The sequence below is a fragment of the Lygodium microphyllum genome, chromosome 13 (assembly GCF_053477565.2).
Source record: "Lygodium microphyllum isolate KBCC chromosome 13, Lygodium_microphyllum_v1.1.10, whole genome shotgun sequence".
NCBI lineage: Eukaryota > Viridiplantae > Streptophyta > Polypodiopsida > Schizaeales > Lygodiaceae > Lygodium > Lygodium microphyllum.
Window position 1 is genome coordinate 39928873 of NC_141147.1, and position 27691 is coordinate 39956563.

The window sequence follows — 27691 nt, forward strand, 5'->3', positions numbered from 1 at the left end:
AAGGATATTTAACATAGCATCAACATATACATGCATCATGGTCCATTGCCCACAACAATATTAGCTTTAATTATAGAAGAAGCCATCAACATATACATGCCTCATAGACATCAACTCATTCTTGCAAAGAATGTCAATGTCCATGTGAGTGTGTCAAATGAATCTGTGAGAAATGTTGATTATGAAATTTCAAACACATTTTTTAGGGTAGCATTTTTTGGAAAATTTAAAATAGGTGTTTCATAGGTTTTTGAAACGCTCAGGTATGATACCTGGAAGTGCCCTACAAAGCTCAAAGATGCATAGCAATGCTTTGCCAAGGCCTATCTAGAATAGGCAAGGGTTGCAATAAACCCGGCATCTTTTGAATATTATACTTTACTTTCTAACATACGATGCACGTCCTGACAAATTGCTCAATATCATGTCTTAAAGAAGGCCGATAAAAGAAATGCTCCACTACTCTTAACTGTAGCATTCATCCCTCTATGCCGTACATAAAGAGGAGCATGACTCTCCGTTATCACTTTAGGACTCAACTGCTTTGTGACACAGCAATCCATGCATCATCAAAAAACCATCTCTAAGCACAAAGTGCTCATGCCTTTGGTCATTGCAAAGCTAATCATATACATTCGCAAAGTTTGAATCAACGGCATGCTAATCTTTCATAGCTCCAACTCAATGTGATATACCATAGTGACAATCGAAATCTGAGACTTACGTGACAATACATCAACCACCACATTATTTTTCCCATCTGTGTGCATAATCTGAAAATGAAACATAGACAAGAAGTTGGCCTATCTTATGTGCTTCTCAAATAACTTAGCCTAAGTCAAGAAATAGTGCATTGTCTGAAGATATTTCCATGCCGAAAGTGCATGAATAACAACAAGGAATTCTTTCTCATCGACCTACAATTTTCTTTCTACGCCATAGAAAACATGACTCTCATATGCCACAACTCAGACATCTTGCATAAAACAACCCCTGTGTTATTCCCACATGCATCACACGAAATAACCAATGATTTCCTTAGATCTGGCAACACAAGAACAAGATTTGAAGTCCTCTTTTCCTTTAGCTTCTCAAATGCAAAAATTTCCACTGCTGTTCACTTCAAACACACAACCTTTTTCTGCAAAGCGTGTTGTGAGATCTAAGATGAAAGCTCTCAGCTGAGAGTACACAATAGACAATAGAGACAGTGAGAGTGAAGACACAACTCAAAACACAATGCAATTTGAAAGTACAAAGTATAACCCTTAGACCTTAGGGTTGTTAAGGTGCAGTCACACCTGACAGGTGTAAAGTATGGTAAGTGACCGAACTGTGTGACATAAACACACAAAATAGAAAATAATAAAACGGGGAAAAAAAACCAATCCAAGAGTCTTGGTACCCTACTAGTAACAAAAAACACGCTTCACAGCTTGCAAATGTGACATGCGTGGCCTGTGTATATATCTGCTCAGGCCTAAAACTGCAAACTGAACATCTGGTTTTGTGTTGCATAAATAAATGAGACATCCAAATGCTGGAGCATATGTATGAATGCCAAACAGCTCACTGTCATCATGCAAAGACAGCTTGAGTCCAGTCTCCATCAGTGTGCTAATTGGCTTGCAATTCTGGAAGCCAAAGCTCTCAAGGAGTTTACAAATATATCTCGATTGAGACAATCCAATGCCTCTAGCATCATGGATAAATTGAATGCCCAAATAGTAATGCAAAGGCTCCAAATTTGACATTTTAAAACTTTGCCGCAAATTTTTCTTGAATGTTGAAATCTAATCAACATATATCCCTGTGAGTAGAAGATCATCTATATGAAGACAATGACCGATAAGAATCACCCCTCTTTGCATATGTAATGAACCCTTGGCTGAGTAAAAAGGCGTTACTTTTTACATACCAAGCTCGTGGAGCTTGCTTCAAACCACACAAAGCCTTTTTCAGCTTGCATACCAAGTGTTCGGATCCCTCAACTACAAAACCAATGGGTTACTGTACATACACTTCTTCCTGAAGTGCCCTATATAAAAATACAGTTTTAATATCAAGCTCGTGCACAATCGAACCATAATGGGCAGTCAAAGCAACCATCCACTGAATGATATTCATACGGGATGTAGGAGCAAATGTCTCCTCATAATTAGTGCCCTTCTTTTGCGCATAGCCTTTTGCCACAAGCCTAGCTTTGTACTTATCAATGGATCCATCCACTTTTCTTTTCAGCTTATAGACCCATTTAGTACCAATGGCTTTCTTTCCAACAAGCAATGTCACTAAATTCCATGTTTGATTCTTCATAATAGAATCAAATTCAGCTTGCATTACTGCCATCCAATGCACACTTTGTTGTGTATCCTCAAAACAATCAAGCTCCTCATCATCAAGTGTGTATGCTGCCATAACAAACTCCATTGTATGAGCATGATCATGCAGATGTGCTTGTCTTCTAGTACGACCAGCTATAAGAGCATCCAAATGACTATCTTTCAGTGTCTACAAGCACCATCTAGGCATTTGCATGGCTTCTTGATTATGTACATGCTCCTAATAAATCTCTAATTCAGCATCTTGCTGAATATTCAGATCAGCCATAGGCTGAATTTCTACATTGCTTAATGGAGTAGCTAGTTGAACATTTTGTTCATTTACTGAAACTCCAGCTGTATCACCAAAAGAAATGGGCAGCAGTCTTTCAAACACATCATTTGCAGCCTGGGCGACTGGCGACGGGCACGTGGGCGATAGGGGATGACGACGTCACACAACAGGCAGGCGCCGCCACGCGACCCGCCTGATATGTCAACAGACCCCTTTTTTTTAAAAACTAGAAATTCATTTTTCCTTGAATCCCTTTATCCTCTTCCTTGATGGAGTTTACGCGTGAAAGCACACTTTCAAAATCTGTGCAAATCTGGCTAGAGAATTTGGGGTTTTTCCTAGATTTGATCCCATCTAGGCCTAACAGTATATTTAGAACATTGTGAGAGGTGACCCAAATTAATTTGGGGATTTTACCAAATTTGTCAAATTTTCACTCTTCTGGGCAAAATTTCCTGTCATTGCAAGGCAAGTTTTAGTGCAAAAAATGCAAGTTACGCCTCTGCGACATAGGGTATCAAGCCTGAACTTATTGATACAAAGGATTGGGCTGAATTAGATGAGCTATGTAAGTCCACCATCATATTATCCCTCTACAAGCAGGGGTTCTATAATGTTCTCTCTAATGGGCAGCCCGCATGGTAATTATGGGAAAAGATTCGCAATGTCTATGACAAGCAGGACCCCACTTCTCAAATGTAGTGGCTGAAGCAACTCATGGATCTTCGCATGAAGAAGGGCACTTCTATGTCAACTCACTTAAATGAGTTTCATTTAATTATCAGTCATTTGTCTTCGTTGAATTCAAAGGCACTCTTCTTTCCTTGTTCCTCTCAGTTACACTGCTTGAAACATGGGATACCTTTCGTACTGCTATGTGTGCCAACATACCTACTGATGGGTTACAGTTGCAGGATGTAGAGGGTGCACTCTTGACTAAACAGGTTAACAAAAAGAATGTCGCTGCTTCCCGCACCTCTCATGCTTTGACAATTAGAGGTAATGATAGGAGCAGTAATGACCGCCACGGGAGAGACTCTCAACACTCTTGCTCTCAATCACGTGGACAGTCTCCTAGTAAGTCCCGTGGTTGTAAGTCCTCATAGACTGAACATTACTATGGGAAAGCAAGGAATATTCAGCCACAATGCCATAGGATGCGCGAAGACAAGTGCAAAGAAAAGGGCAAGGGTAAAGTACGTGACAAAAATGATGGTTGCAGCATTGTCACTAGCAAGTCCAATGTTAAGATTGAAGAGATTAATGTTTTGCACAGTGATTCTGATGATGATTTCATACTTGCAGCTTCTTCTCTTGATACTTCACAACTGACTGATACTTTGTCAAGGTATACTCAATGTTGGCTGATAGATTCAGGGGCTTCCTTTCATGTGACCCCTCACAAAGAGTGGTTTCACTTCTATTGCAGTATGACTCGATCTGTCCGTTTAGGTAATGGCCTAGCATTCAAGACAGTTGGTATTAGTGATGTCCAACTGCAATTTGGTTCAAGTTGCATGTTTACCCTCCATGATGTACACCATGTCCTGGCTCTCACGAAGAGCCTTATCTCTACTGGCACTTTGGATGATGCAAGTTATGTGGTTTCTTTTAGTGATTTCTCATGAAAGATTACCCGTGGGAATCTTGTCATTGCACGTGGTGCTAAGTCCAATACTCTCTACCCCTTGCTTATATCTAGGTCAATTGTCCATATTTTGACAATGAATACAGTTCCACATGTATCACTATGGCATTGTCGCCTTGGGCTCATATCCTTGAAAGAAATAAAAATGCTTACTCGTTTGCAATATCTTCCGCTTCTTGACTATAAGTGCTTTGAGTCTTGTGATCATTGTTTATATGGCAGACAAACATGTAATACGCATAAAACGTCTGGTATGACACGTATGGGTGAGCCTTTGGCTCTTGTTCATTCGGATGTATGTGGTCCCATGCCCTGCAAGTCGTTAGGTAGCGCTAAGTATTTCGTTACCTTCATTGATGACTATACGCATAAGTTCTAGGAATATTCTATTAAGCAGAAATCAGAAGTCTTGGCTACATTTCAGTGTTGGCTTGCTTTGGTTGGGAACCAGTCTGGGTATAGGCTGAAATGTCTAAGGCTAAAGCCTTTGAGCAATTTTGTGACGAGAAAGGTATTAAGCGTCAGTTGACCACCCTGTGAACCCCACCCCAAAATGGTATGGCTGAGCGCATGAATAGAACAATTCAAGAGCGAGTTCACATTATGCTTAGCCAAGCAGGCTTATCACAACATTTTTGGACTGAGGCATTTACTACTGCCGTACACTTGATAAATCGATCCCCATGTATTGCTCTTAACTATCACGTTGCAGAGGAAGTATGGTCTAGAAAAGCTCCCTCATATGCCCATTTGCACGTCTTTGGTTGTGAGGCTCTCTGCCATGTTCCCAAGGACAAGCACAATAAGCTAGATCCTAAGTCTAGAAAATGCATCTTTCTTGGTTATGGCAATGTAGCTGGAATGGGCTATGGCCTACGGGATCCGCACGCTCGGAAGGTTATCCACAGCCATGATGTTGTTTTCCATTAGAAGAAAATGCATAAGCAACCTGAGCATGTCATTGAGATACGCAAGGTGATATTCTAAGAGGAGACTCCTGCAACTGTACAGCCAGCTAGACAGCCTACCACAGCAGTTAATGCCCCCGTGGCCCAGGCCCTTGATGCTCCACAGGATGTACAAGCCCCACAACCAACCTTGAGGCAATCCACTAGAGATAAACGACAGCCTGCGCGGTTTGAGCCCTCTATGGATTATGTTATGGTGACATATGATGGTAAGCCTCTTACTTATAATGAGACCATGTGCAGAGGTGATAGTCACTCTTGGGAGATGGCCATGCAGTCAAAGTATAACTCACTGCAGAAAAATCATATGTAGGATTTGGTTTCTTTGTCTAGCGACAAGCGCGCTTTACCATGCAAGTGGGTGTACAAGTTGAAAAGTATCCCTAGACGCCCAAGCCGAGATACAAGACCAGATTGGTTGCTAAGGGCTTCAAGCAAGAACATGGTGTGGACTTTGATGAAGTCTTTTCTCCAATCCACTCCTCACATAGCATTTGCAATGGGAGTTGCGGCACGCTATGTGGCTACACCTAGTAGACTGCATTCGGATATTGTCAACCGTATCATGAGGTACCTGAAGGGCACAGCAACTATGTGCATATATTATGGTAGCAAGGCTACCAGAGTCGTGGGGAACACTAACTCTGATTATGCAAGACACGCAAACAATAGAACGTCCACCCCTCTGGCTGTGTTTTCACTTTTGTTGGAGGTGTTTCTTGGATGTCCAAGGTGCAAAAATGCACAGCTCTATCTACTACAAAGGCAGAGTATGTTATAGCCACTGAGGCTTGCAAGGAGACTCTCTAGTTAGGGGGTGGCAAACCTTGGCACTACTGATGTGGTCACTACACTACATTCGGATTCTATGAGTGCTATTCAGTTGGCCACGAATACGATCTTCCATGCGAAGACGAAACACATTGAGGTAAATTACCACTTCATCAGGAAGGTCGTTGAGGACAGGTCTGTTGATCTTGTCAAGATCTCAACTTACCAAAATCCTATATCTGCTCACTAAAAGTCTCTCAACTGAGCGTTTTGCCTTTCTTAGGAAGTTGATGGGCATTGGATGAGATGATATCTTTCCTCATCTTGTTGTACTTATATACATTTGTACTGTCACTTTTTTCTTATTCTCTCCTCACTAGGGGCACATTCTGTAAAGAAATACTCTGACACAGAAACACAAATAACAATCATACGACAAAGCACAAACTGATAAAAGAACACAGTTAGCATTAGGATAACTCAGAGACAATGAACACAGAAAATAACTAAAATGATATGTTGAGAGTGGAAAAAGACTGAAATTTTGACTAATTTTTGTTGTTTTTGAGGTCTGAATGATTGATTTTTAATAGGTTTAGAGTGATGTATGGTTGATAATAGAAGTGTTTGAGAGTGTTTTGGATGATATTGATTATGTTTTGGAAGCTTATGATGATTTTTAGTGGAGATATGAAGCTCTATGAGATTCTGATTGGTTTTGTATACCTTCTGTATAGCTTCTATTTTGTTCTGATTTTCTTCTGTATGAAGCATGGATCGATGATTGATGAAGATTGAAATATTTTGAAAGTTTATTGAATAGTTTTTGATAGTTTGGAATGATTTTAGTTTGAGTTATGAGGATTTGATGTTCTCTGATGACCTTTTGTAATCCTCTGTAAACCTTCTGAAGAGCCTCTGTATCTGTTCTGTATCTGCTCTGTTTCTGTTTTGTACTGTTCTATAGATCTTCTATAAGTGTTCTCTAGAATGTATGTGTAACTTTGGGAAAGTTTTCTAACTTTTGAAAAGGATGAATCTAAGTTCAAAAGAGCTAAAACAAATGGAAGAAGTAGCTGCTGAAGACTGAAGAGAAGACTGGAGTGACAGTGACAGTGGTGAGCTATGAAGAGACATTGTAGTGGCTCTGGCGCCTCTTCATATCAAACATACCTCTTGGGAGGTGCATCCACGACCTAAGAAGGATTATTGAGAGTCATTATTAGAGCATTGTAGTGTAGAGATGATGTACTATTGATAGAGAGAGAGAGAGAGAGAGAGAGAGAAAGCCAGAGATAGTCAATTCTATCAAAACAGTGTATCTGTATATGAGAGATTGAGAGAGAAAACTATGAAGACATTGAAGATGAATATTATATGATTGATTTCCATTTAGAAAAATGGTGTACTTTTTATGTTCCTTGTTCTATTGATGGATTTTATGAAGAAGCTGAAGATTATGGTTGATTCTATCAAATCCGTGGGAGATATTTACTATGATGCTGCATGAAGATTTGTTGTTCTCTTTGTTTTGGTCATCAAAAGAATGAAATAAAAGCTTGTTGATATTACAAGATAGATTTTCTTGTATTAGAATCCCCTTTTCCTTGGTGTTTCTCTTGAGGCTCCATGATATAATTATTGAATATACAATGCTCATGTAGCAAATACACTATGCAATGAATGAATATTAAATCTCGAACTTCTGTATCTCAAGGATCAGGGCAGAGATAATGAGTTGGAGAGTGTATCGTACTCTGAACGGATCCTGAATCGCAGTAAGGCAGCCTTCGGATGTCGAACACCAACAAACACAGCAGTGAGAAGCTGGATCTGATGCAGACAACAATGAGGAGAGAGAAAGACTAAAAACGCAAGTTACAGGAGAGAGAAAGACTAAAAACGTAACCTGCAGGAGAGAGACTAAAAATGTATGCAAGATAGCCTGTAGGAGAGAGAAAATTGCCAAACGCAAGCTGGACAACCTAGCGTCAGCCTGAGAAGCTAGGCAATAGAGAAGAGAGAAAACTGCCAAACGCAGGCCGCAGGTGACACGGCAGACGGTACGGTAGCAGGCTTGTGCAAGAACAGCAGTCGCACGGCTGGGATCAGCTATAAACTACGAGAAGAGAGCTGAAAATCAAGCATCAACTAATGTAGACAGCAATGGACAGCTTTGGCTGAGATGTCCTCTGCGAACGGGATGTGGGCAGTAAGCTGAAACACCTGAAATCTGCAAAAACGAGATTAAGGATTGAATGGAAAGTGACATATGTATTTATAGAAAGTTTGGGCCCTCCCAAGTGGGTTTGTGCTTATGGGACACAGAAACTCTCTAGGATTGCATTTCTTTTAAATAACAAGGTTTCTTCATTAATTAAGCAAGTTTTGGGGCTGTTTAAGTAAAGCTAATGCATTTTTATCTCAACACCCCCTCTCATGCCCAACAACGATGCCACGAGAAAGATATTTTACCCCAAGGCATCCCACCCCAAAGCAGCCAAAGCATAGGACAAAAGGATGCACGTGGGTTGCCTAGAAGCCTACTAAGACTACAGAGGCAATAGTTATCTTACCAAGGGAGCCCAAGTGATCACTGCAAAGAGGACAAGGTATCGGACAAAGGGTGCACGTCGGTTGCCCAGTGGCCTACCAAGCCCTATAAAGGCGGATGAAATCAGCTATGGACTGTGTGTGTTTTTTTTTTTTTTTTTTTTTGGATTTAATAGACGTAGCATTTAGTGGGGATTCAAATCAATTTTCGTCCTATTGAGTATCTGTGCTCCAAACGGGAGAATAATAAGGATGGTCAGACCCAAGATCTTCGCAAAATAAGCATACTATCTCTACCATTATTAGGTATCGGTGAAGAAGAAAAATGACTATAGGTATAGTAAATGTGTGAAGCAAGCAAGACAAGCAAAGCAAGCAAGCAAGCTAAGGAAAAAGACTGCCTTAAAAACTGCCATGGAAAATGCCACGAATATGGTGGATCCAAGCCGACCACTCCAAAAGACCAAAAAGGGATAAATGTGCATAGATGCATGTTTACATGAACAGAATGCTAATGCATAGGGTAATGCAAAGGCCGATGCAAGATGTCATGCTCACGTGAGATGCAATGTAACGGTGCCACTTGGACAATGCCCTCATAGGGATATTGTTCACTTGCCCAAGCGCCCTTTTATAATTAGATCATCCTGACAATGCGGATGAAGTTACAAATGCCTATAATACAATAAATGAATGAATGTTTAAAAACTGTAAGTATCATCACTGTCACTATCAAGAGTAGAAGCCACCCCCTCTCAAATTGGAAGGATAGGCAAGGGGGTGAAAGTGGACTCCCACATGCCATGTTCATGGTGTAATGATCGGATTGCCCGCAAGGGCAATGGCACTCCGGTTATCGCAGTAGACAACGGTAGGAGAGTCGAATGGGAAATGAAATGCTGCCAATAAACTCCTCAAGTAGATGGCCTTGGTGGTGCCATTGAAGAGAGCCCGGTACTCAGCCTCGACCGTGGAAGCCACCATCGTCTCTTACTTACAGCTTGACCAAGAAATGGGAGTCGTGCCCAAGATAAAGAGATAGCCGCCATGGAAACATCGGGTGTCAGGGATCTCCTGCCCAATCAGAATTAGTGTACCCCTACAAACATAAATCAGAACCATATGTCAAGCCATAAGAAAAAGTACACTGCAATATCGCCACACGAAGATATGCAATCCAATGTGACATCCTAGGTGCTGTAAAATACTGACCGAGTATGCTAACTGAGTAAGCTAAATTTGGCCTAGTGTGAATTAACCAAAGAAGTTTTCCTACAACAGAATGATAGGTATGTGCATCGAAGGGTTGTCCTAGGGTATCCTTCGACAAGTGGACAGTAGGATCACGAGGTGTGGCCACTGGCTGTGTCTATTCTGAAGTGTATTGTTCCACTAGTAGAAGTGCGTACTACTGCTGTGACACAAAAATGCATCCCCCAGAACAAACTACCTCCATCCCCAAAAAATAAGACAACAATCCAAGGTTTGTCATCTCAAAAGTAGCACAAAGTTTCGCCTTGCTATCTACTATAGCAGCAGAATCTGAGCCTGTGATGAGTTGTCGTCAATATATAGCAGGATATAACTGACCCCCTCTGCAATAGATTGAACATAGAAGTTCAGGTCATAAGGGGTAGAATGGTATCCATGAGTCCGTAAGAACTCATCCATCCTATTGAACCAAGATCGGAGTACTTACTTCAACCCATAAAGAGCTTTCTGCAACAAGCAAAATACCTTATCCCTCGGATTCCGTAAAGGAAAGCCCGATGGCCGCTCCACATAGACTTCCTCCTCCAAATAACTATTCAGGAAGGCACTCTTAACACCCATCTGATATATCGGCCAACCGTGGTGAGTGGCTAGCACGAGAAGCAACCGGAAATATATCAACCACATACTAGGAGCAAAGGTCTCTTCATAATCAATGCCATGCTTCTATCGAAACCCTTGTACAACAAGGCGAGCCTTGTACTTATCTAAAGTCCCATCAGCTTTTAGCTTGGTCCTGAAAATCCACTTTGTCCCGATGACTTTCTTGTGGCTTGGACGATCCACCAATGTCCAAGTCTCATTTCGGTCCTCCTTCTCCATGGTCTCTCATCAAAACCGATGTCCCTCCTAACAATCACCTTGTTTGTCCAAAGATCGAACAAACGATAGGCTTTTGCTTCAAAGAAATAGCCGACAAAAATAAGAAGATTAGCTCGAGGAGTGAGCTTTCCTATCTTATCATCAAGAGTGTTATGTAGGCACGACACTCGAAGACTCTAAAGTGGGAAATGACAGGCCGAGAGCCAAAAAATGCCTTGGACGGGGTTTTTTGAAGAAGAGCCGCAGTTGGACACTAGTTGAGAATGTACACAGAAGTGTTGACAACCTCAACCCAAAGGTGCTTGAATCAACAGCACCCAAGCAGAAAAATAGATAAAAGCATCAAACTTATGCTTCAGGAAGTACACTCATATGTATCAAAAAGACATTGACGAAGGCTGCAAATGAGCAACACCTGCTGAAAAAGGAGTCAAGTGCTGTGAGGCACCACTGTCAACAATCCACTCCTGAGTGTATAGGGCTATCAACACAGCATTAGAAGCCATCAAAGTCGAATTCTCAACCACCTCCAAGTGGAGGAAAGCAACTGATGAGGAAGCAGCCACCGCTCCGGAATCCTTTGAAGATTTTTCCTTCTTCTCCTTCTCCTTCTCCTTCTCCTTCTCCTTCTCCTTCTCCTTCTCGAGACACTTCTTCTTCCAGTGACCAATTTTGCCACAAATGTGACAAGTAGACTCATTTTCTTTGTCCTCTTCCTTTCTTTGGTCCTTCCCTTTTTTCTAAGAGGATTGACCAACCAAGGCCTTAGATTTAGAAGCATTGGTCCCTTTCAATTGCTCCTCTTGGTCCAAGACCATAGGAACCAACTCTTTCCATCGAAGAGTCTCAAACCGCCCTGAAGCAATCAAGGCGAAATAAAAACCACTGAAGTGGGGTGGTAACTATGAAAGAAGAGTTATCGCCATGTCTTCAGAAGTGATCACCTTCCCTATGTTTTGAACCTGCATCTAAAGCTGCCTCAACTTGTTGATATACTCCCGCATAGAACATGACTTGTTGACACTCATGGTTTGCATCTGCACTTCTGAAACTCGCTTCATGATAGTCATCTGATTATACATCTAATCAAGCTCTCCCGAGCCATTGTCAAATGCTCAATATGAGAGATAACAATTGTAGTACATGAGAGAAATAAAAATGAGCAAATGCAAGCATTGAGTTTATCCCAATGTCCTTGTGCCTTTCCCAACTCCACCTTATCACTGGAAAAGAGTCTTGACTTGTCTAGCAAAGGACGATGAATAGCCTCCGTAACAAGCTCCACCAAATCATAGGACTCCAAAATGGCAAGCATCATGACCCACCAGATACGGTCGAGCTTTTGATTTGATGGAAAGCCGGTAAGACAGGCACCTTCGTGTCCATGATCGCCTAAAACTCTGTCTTGGCCTCAAAAGACATCTTCACCTACAATGCTTGCACAAAACACAAGAAGCACCCCCCTCTGACTGTGAGAATACAACCTGCTAGGGCTCTTGGTCACTCATCCAACTCCTCCTTCACTCGCCGAAGGCGATGAAAAGGTAAAATCTGCACTTGAAGGCCCAAAATGCAACCTTCTTCCTTCTCTAATAGCAAAAAAACAGCAACAGCTTTAGGAAATCTTCTCCTCTCTCACACGCCTACGCTCACCTCCGCCTTATTCTGATGTGTAGCCCTCCTGCTCGCACTTGAACGCTAAGAATGCAGCCTTGTGTCCCGCTGAAATCTCCTCTTCAGATGGGTCCACCCTAGGTCAGCAGTCCTTCAAAGCTCTGATACCGTGTCAGAGTGAAGCAATGCAAAAGCAAATGACCAAGGCAAAGAGTGAACAGAGAGAGAAGAGAGAGAGAAGAGAGAGAGAGAGAGAGAGAGAAAGAGACAGTGAAACACAGAAAATCTGCAATGAAGAATGCTGAATAAGGATGCAGAAACATACATGGGTGCAAAGAGAATATCTCCGTACGTCTCCACCTCGAAGATCTCAGTCTCCGTCAGCCCCAAGAGCAGTCTCCACAATCTGCAGCCTGAAATCTGTGAAAATAACTGATAGAGACTGCTGAAATCAGGGCCTATAAATAGGCTGGGAAAAACACGAAAAATAATGCAGGTCTGCTGTCCGACTAACTACGCCACAACAGCTGCCACATGGCACTCCCCCTGCACCTGTCGCCTACCAATCAGCTGCTGTATCTGCAGCTCCTGTCCAGGGAATGACCAGCTAACCAGCTCTAACAAAGACGAGTTCTAGAGTTCAGGCTCACAACCTCTAATATATAGTGCTACCAGCATAAAATATGTCATAGCTTGCAAAACCACCCCGCTGTTGAGCATAATTCTGATTATGATCCTATTAGAAAACCACATGCAATGTAGTAATCTCCATTTAGCAGGATCACAAGGACCTCTAGCATTACAACTAAAGCATCTTCTTAGGGCATGCATAAGAATATGTACAAAGAAGTGCTAAAGTCAGACAACATGCATAGCCTCCATCTCAAAATCCTTCTCAACACAAGAAGGGCTTGCTTAATCAATATCCACAAAAGGATCCGGGCCATCCATCACTTCTTTCCAAAGATGCCCAAATTCAAGAGGCCACATTTTCTAAGAAGCAACAAATACAAGTGTCCAAAATCTCTGCACAAGTGATGCCTTATGTGGAGAAAGAGGCCTTTTAAGAATTTGCCAATCTTGTGTGCTTTCATTTTGTTTATCCTTTGACATTTTCCTTTGTTGTTCGTTAGAAAAAAGAGGTAGAGCCATCAATGCATCCTATTTACCTTTACCCTTATAAACATACAATTCAGTTGTTGTTGTTGGCTGCAAATTAGCATTTGCCTTATTTCAATTCACCTCAGCTGCACCATAGCTATAGGAGGAGGAGGATGCAACAGAATAAGGCACTGACTTGACATATGCCCAAATTTATGACAGCCATCGCATGCCTCCTAAGATACCCCACTTGAGCTTGTAGTGCCTCCCACCGATTCCTTGTACATCAATCATTTCAGTAGCTATGGAAGGAATGGTCTCCTCATCAGCATTTCAAAGAATACAGAATCTATTTGCATTCCCTTGCAATTTGGGATGGCAGAGCACTTTGCCGAGGGAAGCGGCAATTGTAGACAAGTGGTCTTGTAAATAGTCCAAAAAATTTAAAGCCTCCACCCAAACTGGATCAATGTCATATAAGAGTGTTGTAATAGTTGGTTAGAGACGAAGGCAATATATGCTTTTTATATATACGGACCTTCTAGTATATTTTGTACCCATTGCCCTACTTCTTGCATGGCAGGCACCTTTCGAGGGAAGAAAACAATAAATCTCAAGTCTAAAAGTCACTTCAAAGGAGACAAAGTACTTGGAAGATCAATCTTGAATCTATCAGCAGGGTGTGGATCCGCCCAATTTCAATGGTTTTGATGAAAATCTTCCACGAATGCATCGTATGCATACAAAGCTTCAGGAGAATATGGCTGAGCATGGCAATCTCCCATATTCAACTGTTTTGAACATGCAACACTCTTGTTTCTTTCGTAAACCACTTGGGCAAACTCTATCAAAGAACGCAGCAGCAACAATAGGAATTCAAAACACCATCCATATTGGGCTGAAATTGATGAGTTGTATAAACAGGACTTGGCTGCCACTAAAGTTAGAGAAAGAGATTGTGATTGTGTGCAATATAGATAGGGCACTAGATTTCTACTTTGCCTCAGCAACAGGCTGTGGTGGAAGGGCAAGGCTCGCCAGCCACACTGGAGATGTACTAGGGTTTTAACCCCCTTTCGAAGCGGATGGCTCTGTCCAAATTGCCAACGCAGCTACTATTTGAGAAAGACAGCAGCAGACCTTTTTCTTACTCTTACTCTCGTCTGCATGCAAGAACACACATGCACACATGACAGTAAGGAGGATTGAACAACCAAAAGCAGTGCATCAATCCAAAAGGTTTGCTACAATCCCAGTATTCCATTTTTTTCGACGTGCCCCTTGTTTATTATGTACATATTTATTTAGGCCAACAGTGAGGACAGAGAAATAAGCAAAAAGAGCGACAAATAGATAGACAGTTTAATAAATATCTCATAGATCAACCAATTTCATTTCAGCTAGTATTATTTTCTCCAACAAAAGCCTTACATGTCAAAATAAAAATAGTTTCCTAGACTAGATTAGATTGCATAAAAGAGCTTGATCTCACCACTTTTGAGTGGAACACTCACCTGTGAATGTGCGAGGCACAACCCCTGGAAATTCAAGATGGTCATACTGCAGAAATAAAAGAAATTTAGGAGGGGTATCAGCAGATTATGTCATTCATCTGTAAATAAATGTACAATTACCTTGTGTAGTTGATGTCGATGATACAACAAATCATGCATTGCCTGTAATGCAAACATATCAATTGTTGATACCCAACTTTGTCCAAAGATTGGGCTTATAATGAAAACAAAAACTTGTTACACCGGTAACACTCAAAAGGGAGGATCAAACACCACATTAAACAAAGCAAGTGAGCTAGGAACAAAGGATCTCCATTCCCTTGATAGTGAGATATTATGACACTTCACTACACATTTAGGGTGCCTTTCCATTTACTTCAAGATACGTGCCTTAAATTGGCCATTTCCTTATTCAAGAGGTCTGGGCTAATTAGGTCGGCTTTTTGGACCCTCACCAACTTTTGTATCTGTAACAACTCTCAAGCAAACTAAATCATCATTTACATCTTCTCCAAAGTCCTAATGTGAAAGCTTAACCTCAAAAGGGGACTAGCCCTAACCCTATGCATTCTAGAGGACCTTCAAGGCTGTCCAATGATATACATAGGTGTGTTTAAATAAAGCCTCCACCATCAAAATCCAAGTACAATCTACATCCTCAAAAATGGAGCCAAACAAAATTCACAAATAATCCCAACTGCTTTTCATATTTCTTGATGTATCAAGTAAACTTATCATAGCAAGCTATGCAAAATTTCCTGCATAATTTTGTGGAGACCAAACGAGTGCATCTCCAGTGAGTTTTAACATTAAGAAAACATATAGCTTATTATATGTTACAATATATACTATCACAACCATTTATGAAAGTTACCTGAGTATTAAAACTTTCCTCCACTTTTGTGTATGGAGCCATCAGTACATGTATCATAGTTGTCCCCACAACCAAAGTGTCCCAAACTACAAACAACAAGAAATTGATATTAAAAATCTGCTGAAGTTAGTTTCCGTCCCAAATTTCAAATGGCCAGTAAAGAGCAGCAATTCAGTATAACATCACAATCAGACTAAGAAATAAATCTCTCTCATTTGGAATCAAGCTCCCCATCCATAGCATGCCTGCATCTATCTTGAGATGGAGTCTCCTGAATAGAAGTTAGGCCCTTTTCTCCTCCATGATCCGTGCCATAAGTCCACAATAAGTCGTGCAATTCACCTACATTAAGACACACTCTAGAAGCAAATTAGCAATGCAAGAGAGATTGCAAAGCGGAATATAAGGACGTGCCCACTTAAAGGGCAGTTCTGGCATGAAACTAACATCAGTCACTCCTTAAGTGTAGGGTTTTGGGAAACTAACATCCGTCACTCCTTAAATGTAGGGTTTTGGAAACGAGAAATTGTTGTTCAACTTCATACTCAGTACATCCCGTACATACATAGTTAGACCAAACACATCAACTACTTCAACCCATGCTTCACACACAATAAGTACAGCTCCGATGATTCAAATGTTTTTTAAGCAATCCTCCTTACCAAGATCCAACGTATAACCTTAAGAAACCAACCTTCCTTTTTACAAAACGATGGTGGCACCCTCAATTACACTAATTAGAGTAAGCAATTAAAGCACAAAATAAAGAAATGGCCCCAAAAATTGGCAAGGGGCGCAGTATTTCTTTAACTTGTATTGCTAAAGGTTGAAGTACATTGAATCTTCAATACATCTTGCTGTCCATAGCAACAAGCAAGCCTTAAAACCAATTTGGCCTTTGGCTTGCTTGGGGATTGGCCTTCAATTTGTTCCTTGGAAGACAAATTATATTCCAAACTTAATGTTGCCTAGCTGGCCTCTTGAAATTCCCTAAAATCCCCAAATTTAAGCTACTGAATTTTAAGTATTAGGCCCTGAATTCTGAGCACTCTTCCTAGGGTGGTTTATAAACCCTAATTTCTGCTATAAATAAGGGTTTAGCAGCAAAAATTCTTTAATTGCACTCTCAAACTGAATTTGTCTGAGATCTCTTGGGGGAAGCTGTGAATTGGCTAAGAGAATAGAGACGAAGTTGGCGAGAGAAATTTCCATGAGAGTGCACAACGGAAGAGGAAGCACAAAAACAAAGAGAGAACCATAGGTGCAAAAGTCTCAAAATAGTCCAAACCTACCCTTTGAGCAAAACCCTTGGCAACAAGCCTGCCTTTGTGCTTGTCCAAGGAACCATCTACAAGGTACTTGGTCTTATAGACCCACTTTACACCTATCACCTTCCGCTTCAGGGGACATGGAATCGACTCCCAAGTCTAATTACCCTCGATAGAATCAAGCTCCTCCTGCATAGCCTAACGCCACATATCCAATGCAAAAGCCTCCTTGACTGTAGTAGGCTCACTGTCATGAAGAATCTGTGACATGAGAGTATACTTCACACAAAGTGAACTATTCCGCTAGGCCTGTAAGCGAGTTGATCTACGTGGACATGTAGGAGAAGCATGAAAGTGAAAAACACTGAAATCCTGCATGAGCTGTCAATACCAATGAGGAATCTGAATAGGCTCATCCTGCTATGAGGGAGACTAAGTAGTCTCCAGGACCTACAATGCACATGTCTGTGAAGGGGACTCCCCCTCACCAAGGGAAGGTAAACCATCCTCATCTGAAGAAAGCTCCCCCTCTAATGACTGAGTATCCCTAGAAGACTCCAGAGGGAAGGTTGAAGGGGTGGAAGTATGCGACGATGAAAAAGAAGTAGTCGCATCTGTCAAAGGTGGTAGGAAAGCCGGGGTAGAGGATGGAGAAGAAGAAGGGAGAGGAGCCAAAGACGAAGAAGGGGTGCTAAGAGGCAACCTAGAAGGAAGTAGAGGAACTGATGGTGGGGAAGGGTCAGTCAATGATGAAGAATCATCTGCTACTAGAACCATCAATAGGATCCTTGAAGGCCGAAGCCTCGTCGAAGATGACATCCCTACTCATCTTAAGTTTCCGAGTCGTCGGGTCATAAAGGCAATAGCCCTTCATGGTAGTGATATAGCCTATGAATATGAGTTTCCTAGACTTCGAGTCAAGCTTCGTCTTCCTCTTCTTCTTGTCCACATGGACAAATGCATCGCATCCAAAGATGCGGAAGTGAGACATGGAGGGCTTTCAACCAAAGAAAGCCTTGTAGGGAGTCATGTCTTGTAACGCAAAAGTTGGGGAGCGATTGCGGATGTGAACCGCACTAGCCACCACCTCACCTGAAAGGGTATGAGGAAGACCTCGATGCTCCAACATCCATCAGGCCATGGTCCGATTTGCATGCCCACCACACCATTCTCCAGGGGCACATTCAAATGGGTACACTCCACCTGAATGTTGTGAACCCTGCAAAACTCAAAAAAGAGGTTAGAAGTAAACTCGCCACCATGATCTGCTCGTACGCCAAGAACTCTAGAAGTAGTCTATGTCCCCACAAATACCTTCCACTTGTAGGAACGTAAGTACATCTCACTCTTGTACTCCAGAAAATAAGGCCACACATAATGACTGAAGTCGTCGATAATCAGCATCAAATACTTGGCCTTCCCAAGGGAGGCCGTGACCATAGGTCACAAAGATCGGTGTGAACCAACTCAAGTGGGATAGAAGCTCTCCGAGTGGCAATCTAGAGATGAGGCTACCTATGATGCTTGCCCCTCAAACAGCTAGAGCACAAAGTGTGAATAGGAGGGAAATCAACAAGTCCCTCCAGCATCTTCTTCCAAGAAGCTCGTTGTATAGCGTCAAAATTTAGATGACCATAACAAGCATACCAAAGCAGCCCAAGCTCGTGGGAAGACCTCGTGGCTAAGGTTGTGAGCGTATAAAGCCCACCCTCCTGGGATTCTATCCAAAGAATGGCACCTGTAGAAGCATCCTCCAGTGTCACTACATCCTATATAAATACCCACAAGTACCAAGCCGTGTAAGACCATGAATAGGAAATAGGTTAAACTAATCCGGTACATAGAGAACTTTGGCTGAAGAAGATTGCATGTCTAGCAATAAAGGAATAGTCCCCACTCCTCCAACAGGAACAGTAGAGTTGTCACCAATGGTGACTATGCCCCCTTTGGCACTCAAATCCTGAGCCAATCTTGTCTATAGGTCATGTGAGAAGAGGCCCCACTATCAATGAGCCAAGGCTTCTCCTAAGTAGAAGAAGCAAGAGTTGTATCCTCCTTGACAAATACATGCACACAGACAAAAATCATCCGGACAGCCTTCGTATCTTTCGAATCCTTCTTCTGTTAAAAGTATCGAGTATCCACTCCACCTTACACGACCAAAATGAATAGTTCAAACCATCGAGTTTGTCTTCTTTGGGTAATGAAGATAAGACGCTAAGCACCTGCACCGAGGGTATCAAGGATGGTGTCTTCGCTTCGGACGGAACCTTCTATGATAGATGGATAGAAGGGGGATGGGCGTGAATGGGGGACTCCTCTCGCCACCTATACCCGCAATAATCGCATCTTTGCTCAGAAGAGTGTTTGGAAAGAAGCTCCTCCTCTAAGTCATCAAAGCTCATGAACTGGTAAGACATCTTCGAAAATAATTGGAAACACCCACAAAAATCTGTGTTTGGTTATGAACAACCCCAAAACAAAAGGAAACCCACTATAGGATGCTAAGATCTCAATGTAGAAGGTCCACTGAGAGCGAAAAGCTATCGTCTGCTCACAGAAGGATGCAAAAAGCACGAAATGTTGATCAGAATGTTGTTGCTTGCTTCACCAAAGTTGCGTTTGACTAAAGATTGATTGTCCCAAGCCAAAAAACTGTCGCCACCACCCAAAAGGTTGCATTTGAGCAAAATGTTGATGGAGATGTATCGCCTAATGCCTGGACGCAATCACCTGCACTTGGTTGATGTCGCCTATCCTCCTAGTGATGTCGTAGTCCACCAGAAGCAGTCGCCTGGCCACCAGATGATGTCGCCAATACATTGGAACCTTGCCTTTTCAGCAAACGCAAATGTGGATGGCTTCCTCAGACTATGTCTATCACATATAATGATACCATGTGAAAGTACAAAATGGAAGAGAAACAAAAACATAAAGAGAGAGAAAGAGAGGAAGCAGAAGATGAAGGAAGAATATTGCACTAACTGAAGAATAATGTTGATACAATGGAGATGTACTAATAAGTTCGTGCATGCAGCCCAAAGCATCAGTGTCATTCAGTGAGAACACCAAATCAGGCTAATGACAATGGGAGCACCAAAAGCACACAGAGTCGAATTGTCTAAGTGTGCATCTACAACCAAAGACTGAAGACTGAAGAGTGTGTGTGTGTCTGCCAAGTGGGGTTGCAGCTATAAATAGCCAACACCAAAAAATTGGCTGATCTGCTCCTGTAAGGGCCATAAATGTTGTTGGTTGACCAGTATTAAATGCTGGTCTATAAAGAGAAAAATGCCAAAAAAATCGGGGAGACCCCGGCAAATCCTAGCTGACAATGACAATGTCCTACAAGTGTAGGCACACTGTGGAAAGCAAAAATTGGCCTAGGAATGCACACAAGAAGTTGACAAATAAAGAAATACACCTAAATTGCCAGAGCTCCTATGTCTCCATCAGACTTTGACAAGAGCTTACAACCAGGAGATGACAGACAAACAAGAACATAGGCAGGCTAACACTCCTCACCCTCTTTGCTGCTGTTGGTGCCCTATAGCCCATCACCATCTACTATCCAATCATCACCGACTACAACCCCTCCACCCGATGCCCGGCGCTACTATTGGCGACTGCATTTACTGCCCCAAAATTGTTGCATTTGCTGTTCTAGCTGGCCGCTTTGCTGATCAGCATTATTGCTTGCTTTAGCAAGCTTGCGTTTATGATCATACAGGCTTATACATCCTCTAATTGATCCTTCTCAAATAGTGTCCTGCTGTTTCTAGCCTTGTTCGAGTGGTACACTACTACATTTACCAATTTTCAACCTCCAAACTGCTTAATTCAGCTTAATAGTACATTTAAGCAAGAAAAATCTACATACAACTAGACCTAGAGTGCTCCTACACCACACATGACACCTGTTGGCCCCAAAGCTTCGCACCCCTATTAATATTTTTTCAAGTTACTCATATATATCGAAATTGGCTGGCAGATAATCATATTTCAATGATTTCTCACAACACAACTTATCCACGTGTGCACAATCACCTTGTCACCTTCAACAATGTTCTCTAGCCAAGTATAGAGTGTTCAAAAATGCAAATGAACACTTCATCCTGTTGAACCCTAAAAATTATAGGAGCATTTGACCCCAATTTCGTGGAGCATTCATCTAGACAATTGTCCATCATAATTCCCATGCAATCCTACGTCGTCCCTCTTGCAAACAAAAAAATTTCTCATGATGAAACTATGAGAATGTAGCTTTCAAGTTTCTTTGCAAAAAAGTTGCCTAGAAAGTGCACTAGGCTTGAGATCTTAGAGAAGAAGAAAGGATCTCAACCCATAGTGCTATAATCACATGTTTTTCTGCTATTTAGTTCAAAAACAGTAGCATACCTTGCTATAAACAGAGTTACAAAGCTGCACAATGGATTTCTCATGCCAAGAAGAGAACATTAGCTATTGTCCCCTCTCCATCGATGCTATTAGCTCATATTCCATGGCTGAAACTTGTATTTTCTACATCAAAGAAGAGAAGAATAGCTCTCTCTAAACTTGGGCTGCTCAAATGAGAGAGGAGAAGCCCCAAATAGCCAAGATAAGCGTTCCAAATGAGTAATCAACTGCTCCTTGTCATTTTTAAGGGTTAATTAATGACTTAATCATTAATCATAAGTAAGATGCTCACTAGACCAAACTTATGTTCAAAGCCTAGGCCCTACTTTGTAACTCAAGTGCCCACTTGTCCCAAGTGAGCTACTTACTAGGCGACACTATGTAACTTAATAAAAGTTTCACATTGCACCTTGTTACTTTAGCCATATTCTTGTACCACATTGCCTATACACTTGTCCATTGCATGGCCAATGTCAAATCCTTCATGGCCTGGGTGATGCATTGAGCTAAAAAATGCCCACCACTCAACCTTGATCCAATTTTACAAATTGTTGCCACATGTCTCTGTTGTCCATACCCCCTTCATGGAGAATATCCTAGTTCGAGCTGTTGTTCATTGCTATGCTACACCTAGCGCCTACTATATAGCCTCTTCCACCTGTTGATGACTGCTTTCAGCCTGTCTACATCAGTCAAATCAATGTGTTTAATGCTATAGCTTACCTACCGGCCTGCATTTGACCCAGATTTGCTACCGCCCGATGTTGACGTCGTGTCATCTTCTACTGCTGCGTTTACAATCCAGCCTAGCCATACAGCTTGTTGACATCATCTACACAGCTGTGTTTTCCTGCACCAGCTGTCACCTGCTTCTTCCCCACTATTTCTCATTGTTCGGCTGCCCATCTATCACTAATCCAACTTCGCACTGCTGCATTATTGCTGCCATACATCTCCAAAGGCTATCTACTAGGATTCAAGATCCGTCAGAGTACAACATTAATCTGCGTTTGGTTGTACAATTGTGTTTGTTATCTATAGACAAGTATTTCTTTAAATAATAGAAAAGGTAGGTACTCAAAGAAGAAACCTAAGCTTTTGATTAGAGCGCTCATCAGCAAAAACAAGTTCACGAGGAGAAGATGACTTCAAACACTTCCACACTGCCTCACTCTCCTAAACCCTCCATGCAGAGACCCAAGCAAGAGTAAACCTCATACCTTGCTCTGCAAGGATCCAATATAGGAGGAGAGACATGTTAGCAGTCTAGCCAACTCATGAGTGAGTCTAGGCATGTGATTTAGCGGGCTAGACATTTTTTATTAGTCATTATTATGTGATTTATGGCATTTATGGCTAGCTGACCAGCATTTATTGCTGGTCACCTGATGCATTTATTGCATTATTTTTCACCTATATATTCAAGCTCGCTCCTCCACAATCATTCATTCATCATCTACAAATTCCAGTTCAAGCTCTGTTGGAGAGAGGGAGCTAGTGCTAGTACCCATGCAACCAATGGATCACTATTGTACGCAACTATCTCATGTTTGATACATGGATTCGATTCCCCCGGCATATCTTTGAGTTCTCCCTTTGTAATGTTCATTTAATTTCTTCTATTTTCTCTTTTCTCTCATGTTGTGCAATCTATTACAGCAATCTTCCACACTCCATCAATGCACCCACTTCTAACATCATATCAGACGTCCATGTTCACGATCCCGATCTTGTTTTCTATTGTGGACAGTCTGCCCTCACAATTTTCTGGTGTTGATCTGCTTTCCTCTGTCTGTGCAGCTGGGCAACCAGTTTTTAGGGATTTTCAGCCTGTTTTGAGCCTTAAATTATTTGCATTTTTATGCTGCCACTTACGTTTTTCCATTTTCTGCATTATTTTAATGTTGGTGACTGCATTTAATGCTGGTTTGTCTTTATTTTGATCTACAACATTTGCGTTTGCAGCATCTTGTGCTCCTATAGGCTGTGCGATAGGGTTTTCATCCTTTGTTCTTTTTTGCAAATTTTGTGATCAGTTACTTTTGACACTATATAAACTCGTACTTCGTGGAGTCTCTGTTGTGTTTGGCTGTCATCTCTGTCTCTATTCCTTATCTTCTCTTCCTATCCTCTTCAAATGATTGCTCGTTGTTGTTCTATTGATGACAAACTTTACAACTGTGATTACCTAGCTTGGAATGTTGTTCTGAAAGCATGGTTTGTGCACAGAAGCGATTGTGATACGTGGTTTCCAAAGCTATTGAGCGTCCTCAACCTCCCACTACTCAATCTACTGATTGGGACCAAAATGAATATGCAGATGTATTTCTAGAGAAACTAACAAAGCTCCCACCTCAAAGGATGGTTGACCATGAGATTAAGATAGTGCCAAGAGTAGAGCTAAGAGAACATATTGAATGTCCATTCCAAAAGCTATTGAGTTGAAGGAGAAATTCAAGCAACTTTTGGATTAAGGGTACATCAAACTAAGCAACTCACCTTGTGGAGCCCCAATCTTGTTTCAAAAAACCATATTCAAATGGCAAGCAGTTGTGCTCACATGGGATTCCAACGATGCCCGTGCTACTCTACTTTTCTTCATTGTATTTTTAAAGAAGTTCTACCATGGTCACCTCCTACAAGATAGCTTCAATGATATGGACAAAGCTTCAGATGTTGTATAAGGCTCCCTCGACCATGCGTGCAGTTACTCTCTATGGACACGTTCAACAAATGAAATTCAAGCCACAGGATACCATTCACTCATTCTAAATTCCTGTAACACAGGTATAAGATCAACCTCGTCACATACAATATGCCCTTCTAGGGGCACATCTTGTGGGGATTGTACTCTCTGAGATCCCTCCAAAGTTTGATAGCATAGCCAATCATGGACGCCAGTGAGCTTAACCCGTACATCCTCAATGTTGCTTGAGCACGCTACCTAGGTGAAGATCCATTTTAGGCTTTTGCGATCAGTGATGAGGGTGAATCTGCAATCGAGTAGATAATGGTGCCATAGTTTGAAAGCATGGATAACTGTCAAAAGCTCAAGATCATGCATAGCAAAGTTCTTCTTATAAGGCTTGAGATTTCGAGAAGAATTGGCTATGGGGTAGCCCTCTTGGAAAAGCATATAACCTTTGCAATAACACTAGCATCGGCAACCTTGAATTCTTGATAGAAGTTGGAAGCTTTCATATTGGTGTAGTAGCAAGGTACTTCCTTTGTTTATCAAAACTTTCTTGCTTTGTAAGAGTTCATATTATCTTGGTTTGCTTCTTGACAAGTTTAGTCAAGGAAGTGGCAATAAGAGCATAGTCCTTAATGAGAACACGGTACCATTTTGAGAGCCCTAGGAATCCTTGAATTTCTTGGACAGTCTGGGGAGATGGCCACTCCCAGACATCCCTCACTTTTGTTGGGTCATTTGAGATTCCCTCAATTGAAACAATGCATCCTAAGTACTCGATTGTAACCAGCCTTCCTCCTTGAATAGGGTCGTAAATAACATGATTAAGCTCTATTTACAGCAATTAACAAATTCACAAAATTGAAAAGTACAATTTACCATATAATCTTGGACATTACACACCCTGTTGGCCCCAAAATTGCCGCCCCTTTCGGTATTTATTTAACTTAATTGAAGAAGAAGATGATGTACAATGGGATTCTCCCAATCCCTTTCAATATTCCAAACTCCCCTTGCTATTCAAAACGACCAGCAAGTCTTTAAGCTGATTTGCCCCTTGATTCGGGCAATCAATTGGCCTTCACCCGCTTTGATAGAGATGGAAAATGCCCCAAATTTAATTATTTACTCGTCCCTCCACTTGAATAGGCTAAAAACAGCTTCAGCCCTGTTGAATCCAAGACTTGGAGTTTCCAATTTCTGGCACGCTTCCCAAGGCTGCTACTAAATCCTAATTTATGTTGCAGATTAGGGCTTACAACAAAGAAATCTGAAATTTCTCAGCCTCTAGTGACCTCACTGCTGCAATCTTTCGAGCAAGGCTGTAGAAAGGTTGGGAGATGAGAGAGAATGCTGAGGAGAGAAAATTCAGACTTTCTTCGCGAAAAATTGAAGAAAATTCTGTCATTTACTGCTGCTGCCCTATCTCAACAGCTTGTAGATACAAAGAATTGAAGAAAACCGATCATTTACTGTTGTTGCCCTGTCTCAATAACCTTTAGATGCTGTCGCCTGCTATTGATTGGTCTTCTCCTACCCTGGCTGCCTCAGAAGGTCCTCCAATGTTTTTTAACATGTGAACTGTGGACCTGAAGTTCATGCCCGTCACGTCGCAAGTCTGCGACCCGCCATTCCAACCCCCTTGTTGGTCCCCCCCTCCACCCACCCTGCTGCCCCCGCCATACCCACCCCCCGCCCTATTGCCCCCCCCCCCCCCCCCCCGGCCGGCGCGTTGCCTTCGTCTGCGACCTTGGTTCAGTCTGCAGAGTCCAATACCCCCCCCCACTGCCAAAAACAGCAGCTCCCCCCCCCCCGCCATTGTTCCCCCCCACCCTCCAATTGCTCCCTCTCCTGCGGCAACTCTTCCCCCTCAGGTAGCATCGCGACGTGATTGGTAGTTTTCTCAGAAGGGTCGTGCAATGGAAACCTCTGCTCAGACGCAGGCGCACTCAAAGAGTGCCCCCCAGTCAAACACCTTGCGTATCGTCCTCTCTGAGGAGCAGCTCTTAGCTGTCCAAGCTAAGGAGCTGGAGCTAAAGAAAACTAGGATTTATGGTCAGGTAGTACGACATTCCCCAGCCAGGGCCCAGCTTTGGGACTAGCTTCACTCCACGCTACGCATCGACACAGCACACATCATGGAGGCCATCCTAATGGGCCAAGGGATTTTCATGGTCAGGCTCAGTTCGGCAGACACAGCTTGCGAGTTGCTTGTCAGTTCACCATATGCGTCCACGAAGGGGGTCATATACATCGTCCCTTGGTACAGTGGCTTTAATGTGGAGGCATTTGCACTCCACAACAGGTTTCTTCGGCACCCGGTCACCCTTCTTTTCCCCAGCCTGGCGATAGAGTATCGCCAGTTTTAGAGTATCACCAGTTGGTGGAAGACTTTGGACGGCTCTTCAGCACTATTCTTCCCGCGTCCTTCGCGGATGCAGTGACAACTGCAGGAGTCCCAAAGGTACGGGTGGCAGTGAAAGAGGTCAAGAATATCCCACAATTCCTAGAGATTGAGGCGGGCGGGCACTCCTTTAGACAGCATGTCATTGTGACGGGGCAGCCAGGGCAATGCCTGCGCTGCCACGACTTTGGGCATCATGCAGCAGTCTACACGCATTTCGGAGCCAAGGTGGCTCCGCTGACAGGCCCGTAGGAGAACACTGACGGCTTCACGCAGGTCCAAAGACGACAGAGAGGGAGACGGCAGGAGGAGGCACAGCCAGCGTCTCAGACCCAACCTTGGCAGCATGGAGCAGGTGGGCAAGCGACATCCCCCTTGGTAGAGCACTCCACAGCCCCCCCTGCGTGCCCCACCCGATAGGACTGCAACCCCCCACGTCCACCACCCGCGCCACAAACTACCTCTCCTGAGTTCCCATAGTCCCCCACACCCACCTCCCCCCACATCCCATGCCCCCCCTGCCGCCCGTCACACTTTCCCGAAACAGGCACACCTGTTGCCACAGGAGTTCTTCCACTATCGTCGTGTTGGGGGTCGAAGATCTACCACCGGGGTTTAGAGCAGAAGAGGAGTAAGAGATTCAAAGGAAAGAGAGGAAAAAGATTGGGGTTTGATGGAAGAGGCTCATAAGAGCAGGCTGAATACTTTATCTCTGTTTTTCCCTTTCATGGACTGTCATACAACTCATTTCCATGTTACCAAATGGATGGGGCAAAAGGACTCTTACCTTCTTTGTTTGTATCTTCTCTTGATCTCTAGTTTGCTTTGTGTTCGCATGCTTTGGAGCATTCACCGTAGTCTTCAACTCTCCCTCTATCTTCCACAGGTGTACAGGCTGAAAAATGCGCCGCAAAACGCGGGCTGGACTCCTCTCCTTTTTCCACACAAAAAAGAGTTCATATAGATCATATACAAGTCATATAAGTCCTTTGCAACTATTACTCCATGTCACTTGTGGACCTAGTCAACTTTGGAGTGCTCTTGACATCTTCCAAGCTAATGAACTTCATAAACCAATGTGACATAACCTGTAAACTATCAATTACCACCTATTGATCAAGTTGAAGGTCCTCATATACACTATCATTGCCATTTTTCTTGATACAAACTGAAAAT

The 27691-nt window shown here is 42.5% G+C and overlaps 1 protein-coding gene across 1 annotated transcript in view; it reads right to left on the minus strand.

Annotated features, from left to right (window-relative positions):
- ALG12 (homolog of asparagine-linked glycosylation 12) overlaps positions 1-27691 on the minus strand; it is a 65010-nt gene that overhangs the window by 24159 nt on the left and 13160 nt on the right. Inside the window, 3 exon segments of the mRNA XM_087690983.1 lie at positions 14880-14925; positions 15000-15041; positions 15754-15839. Coding sequence (XP_087547109.1) covers positions 14880-14925; positions 15000-15041; positions 15754-15839 — 174 coding nt within the window.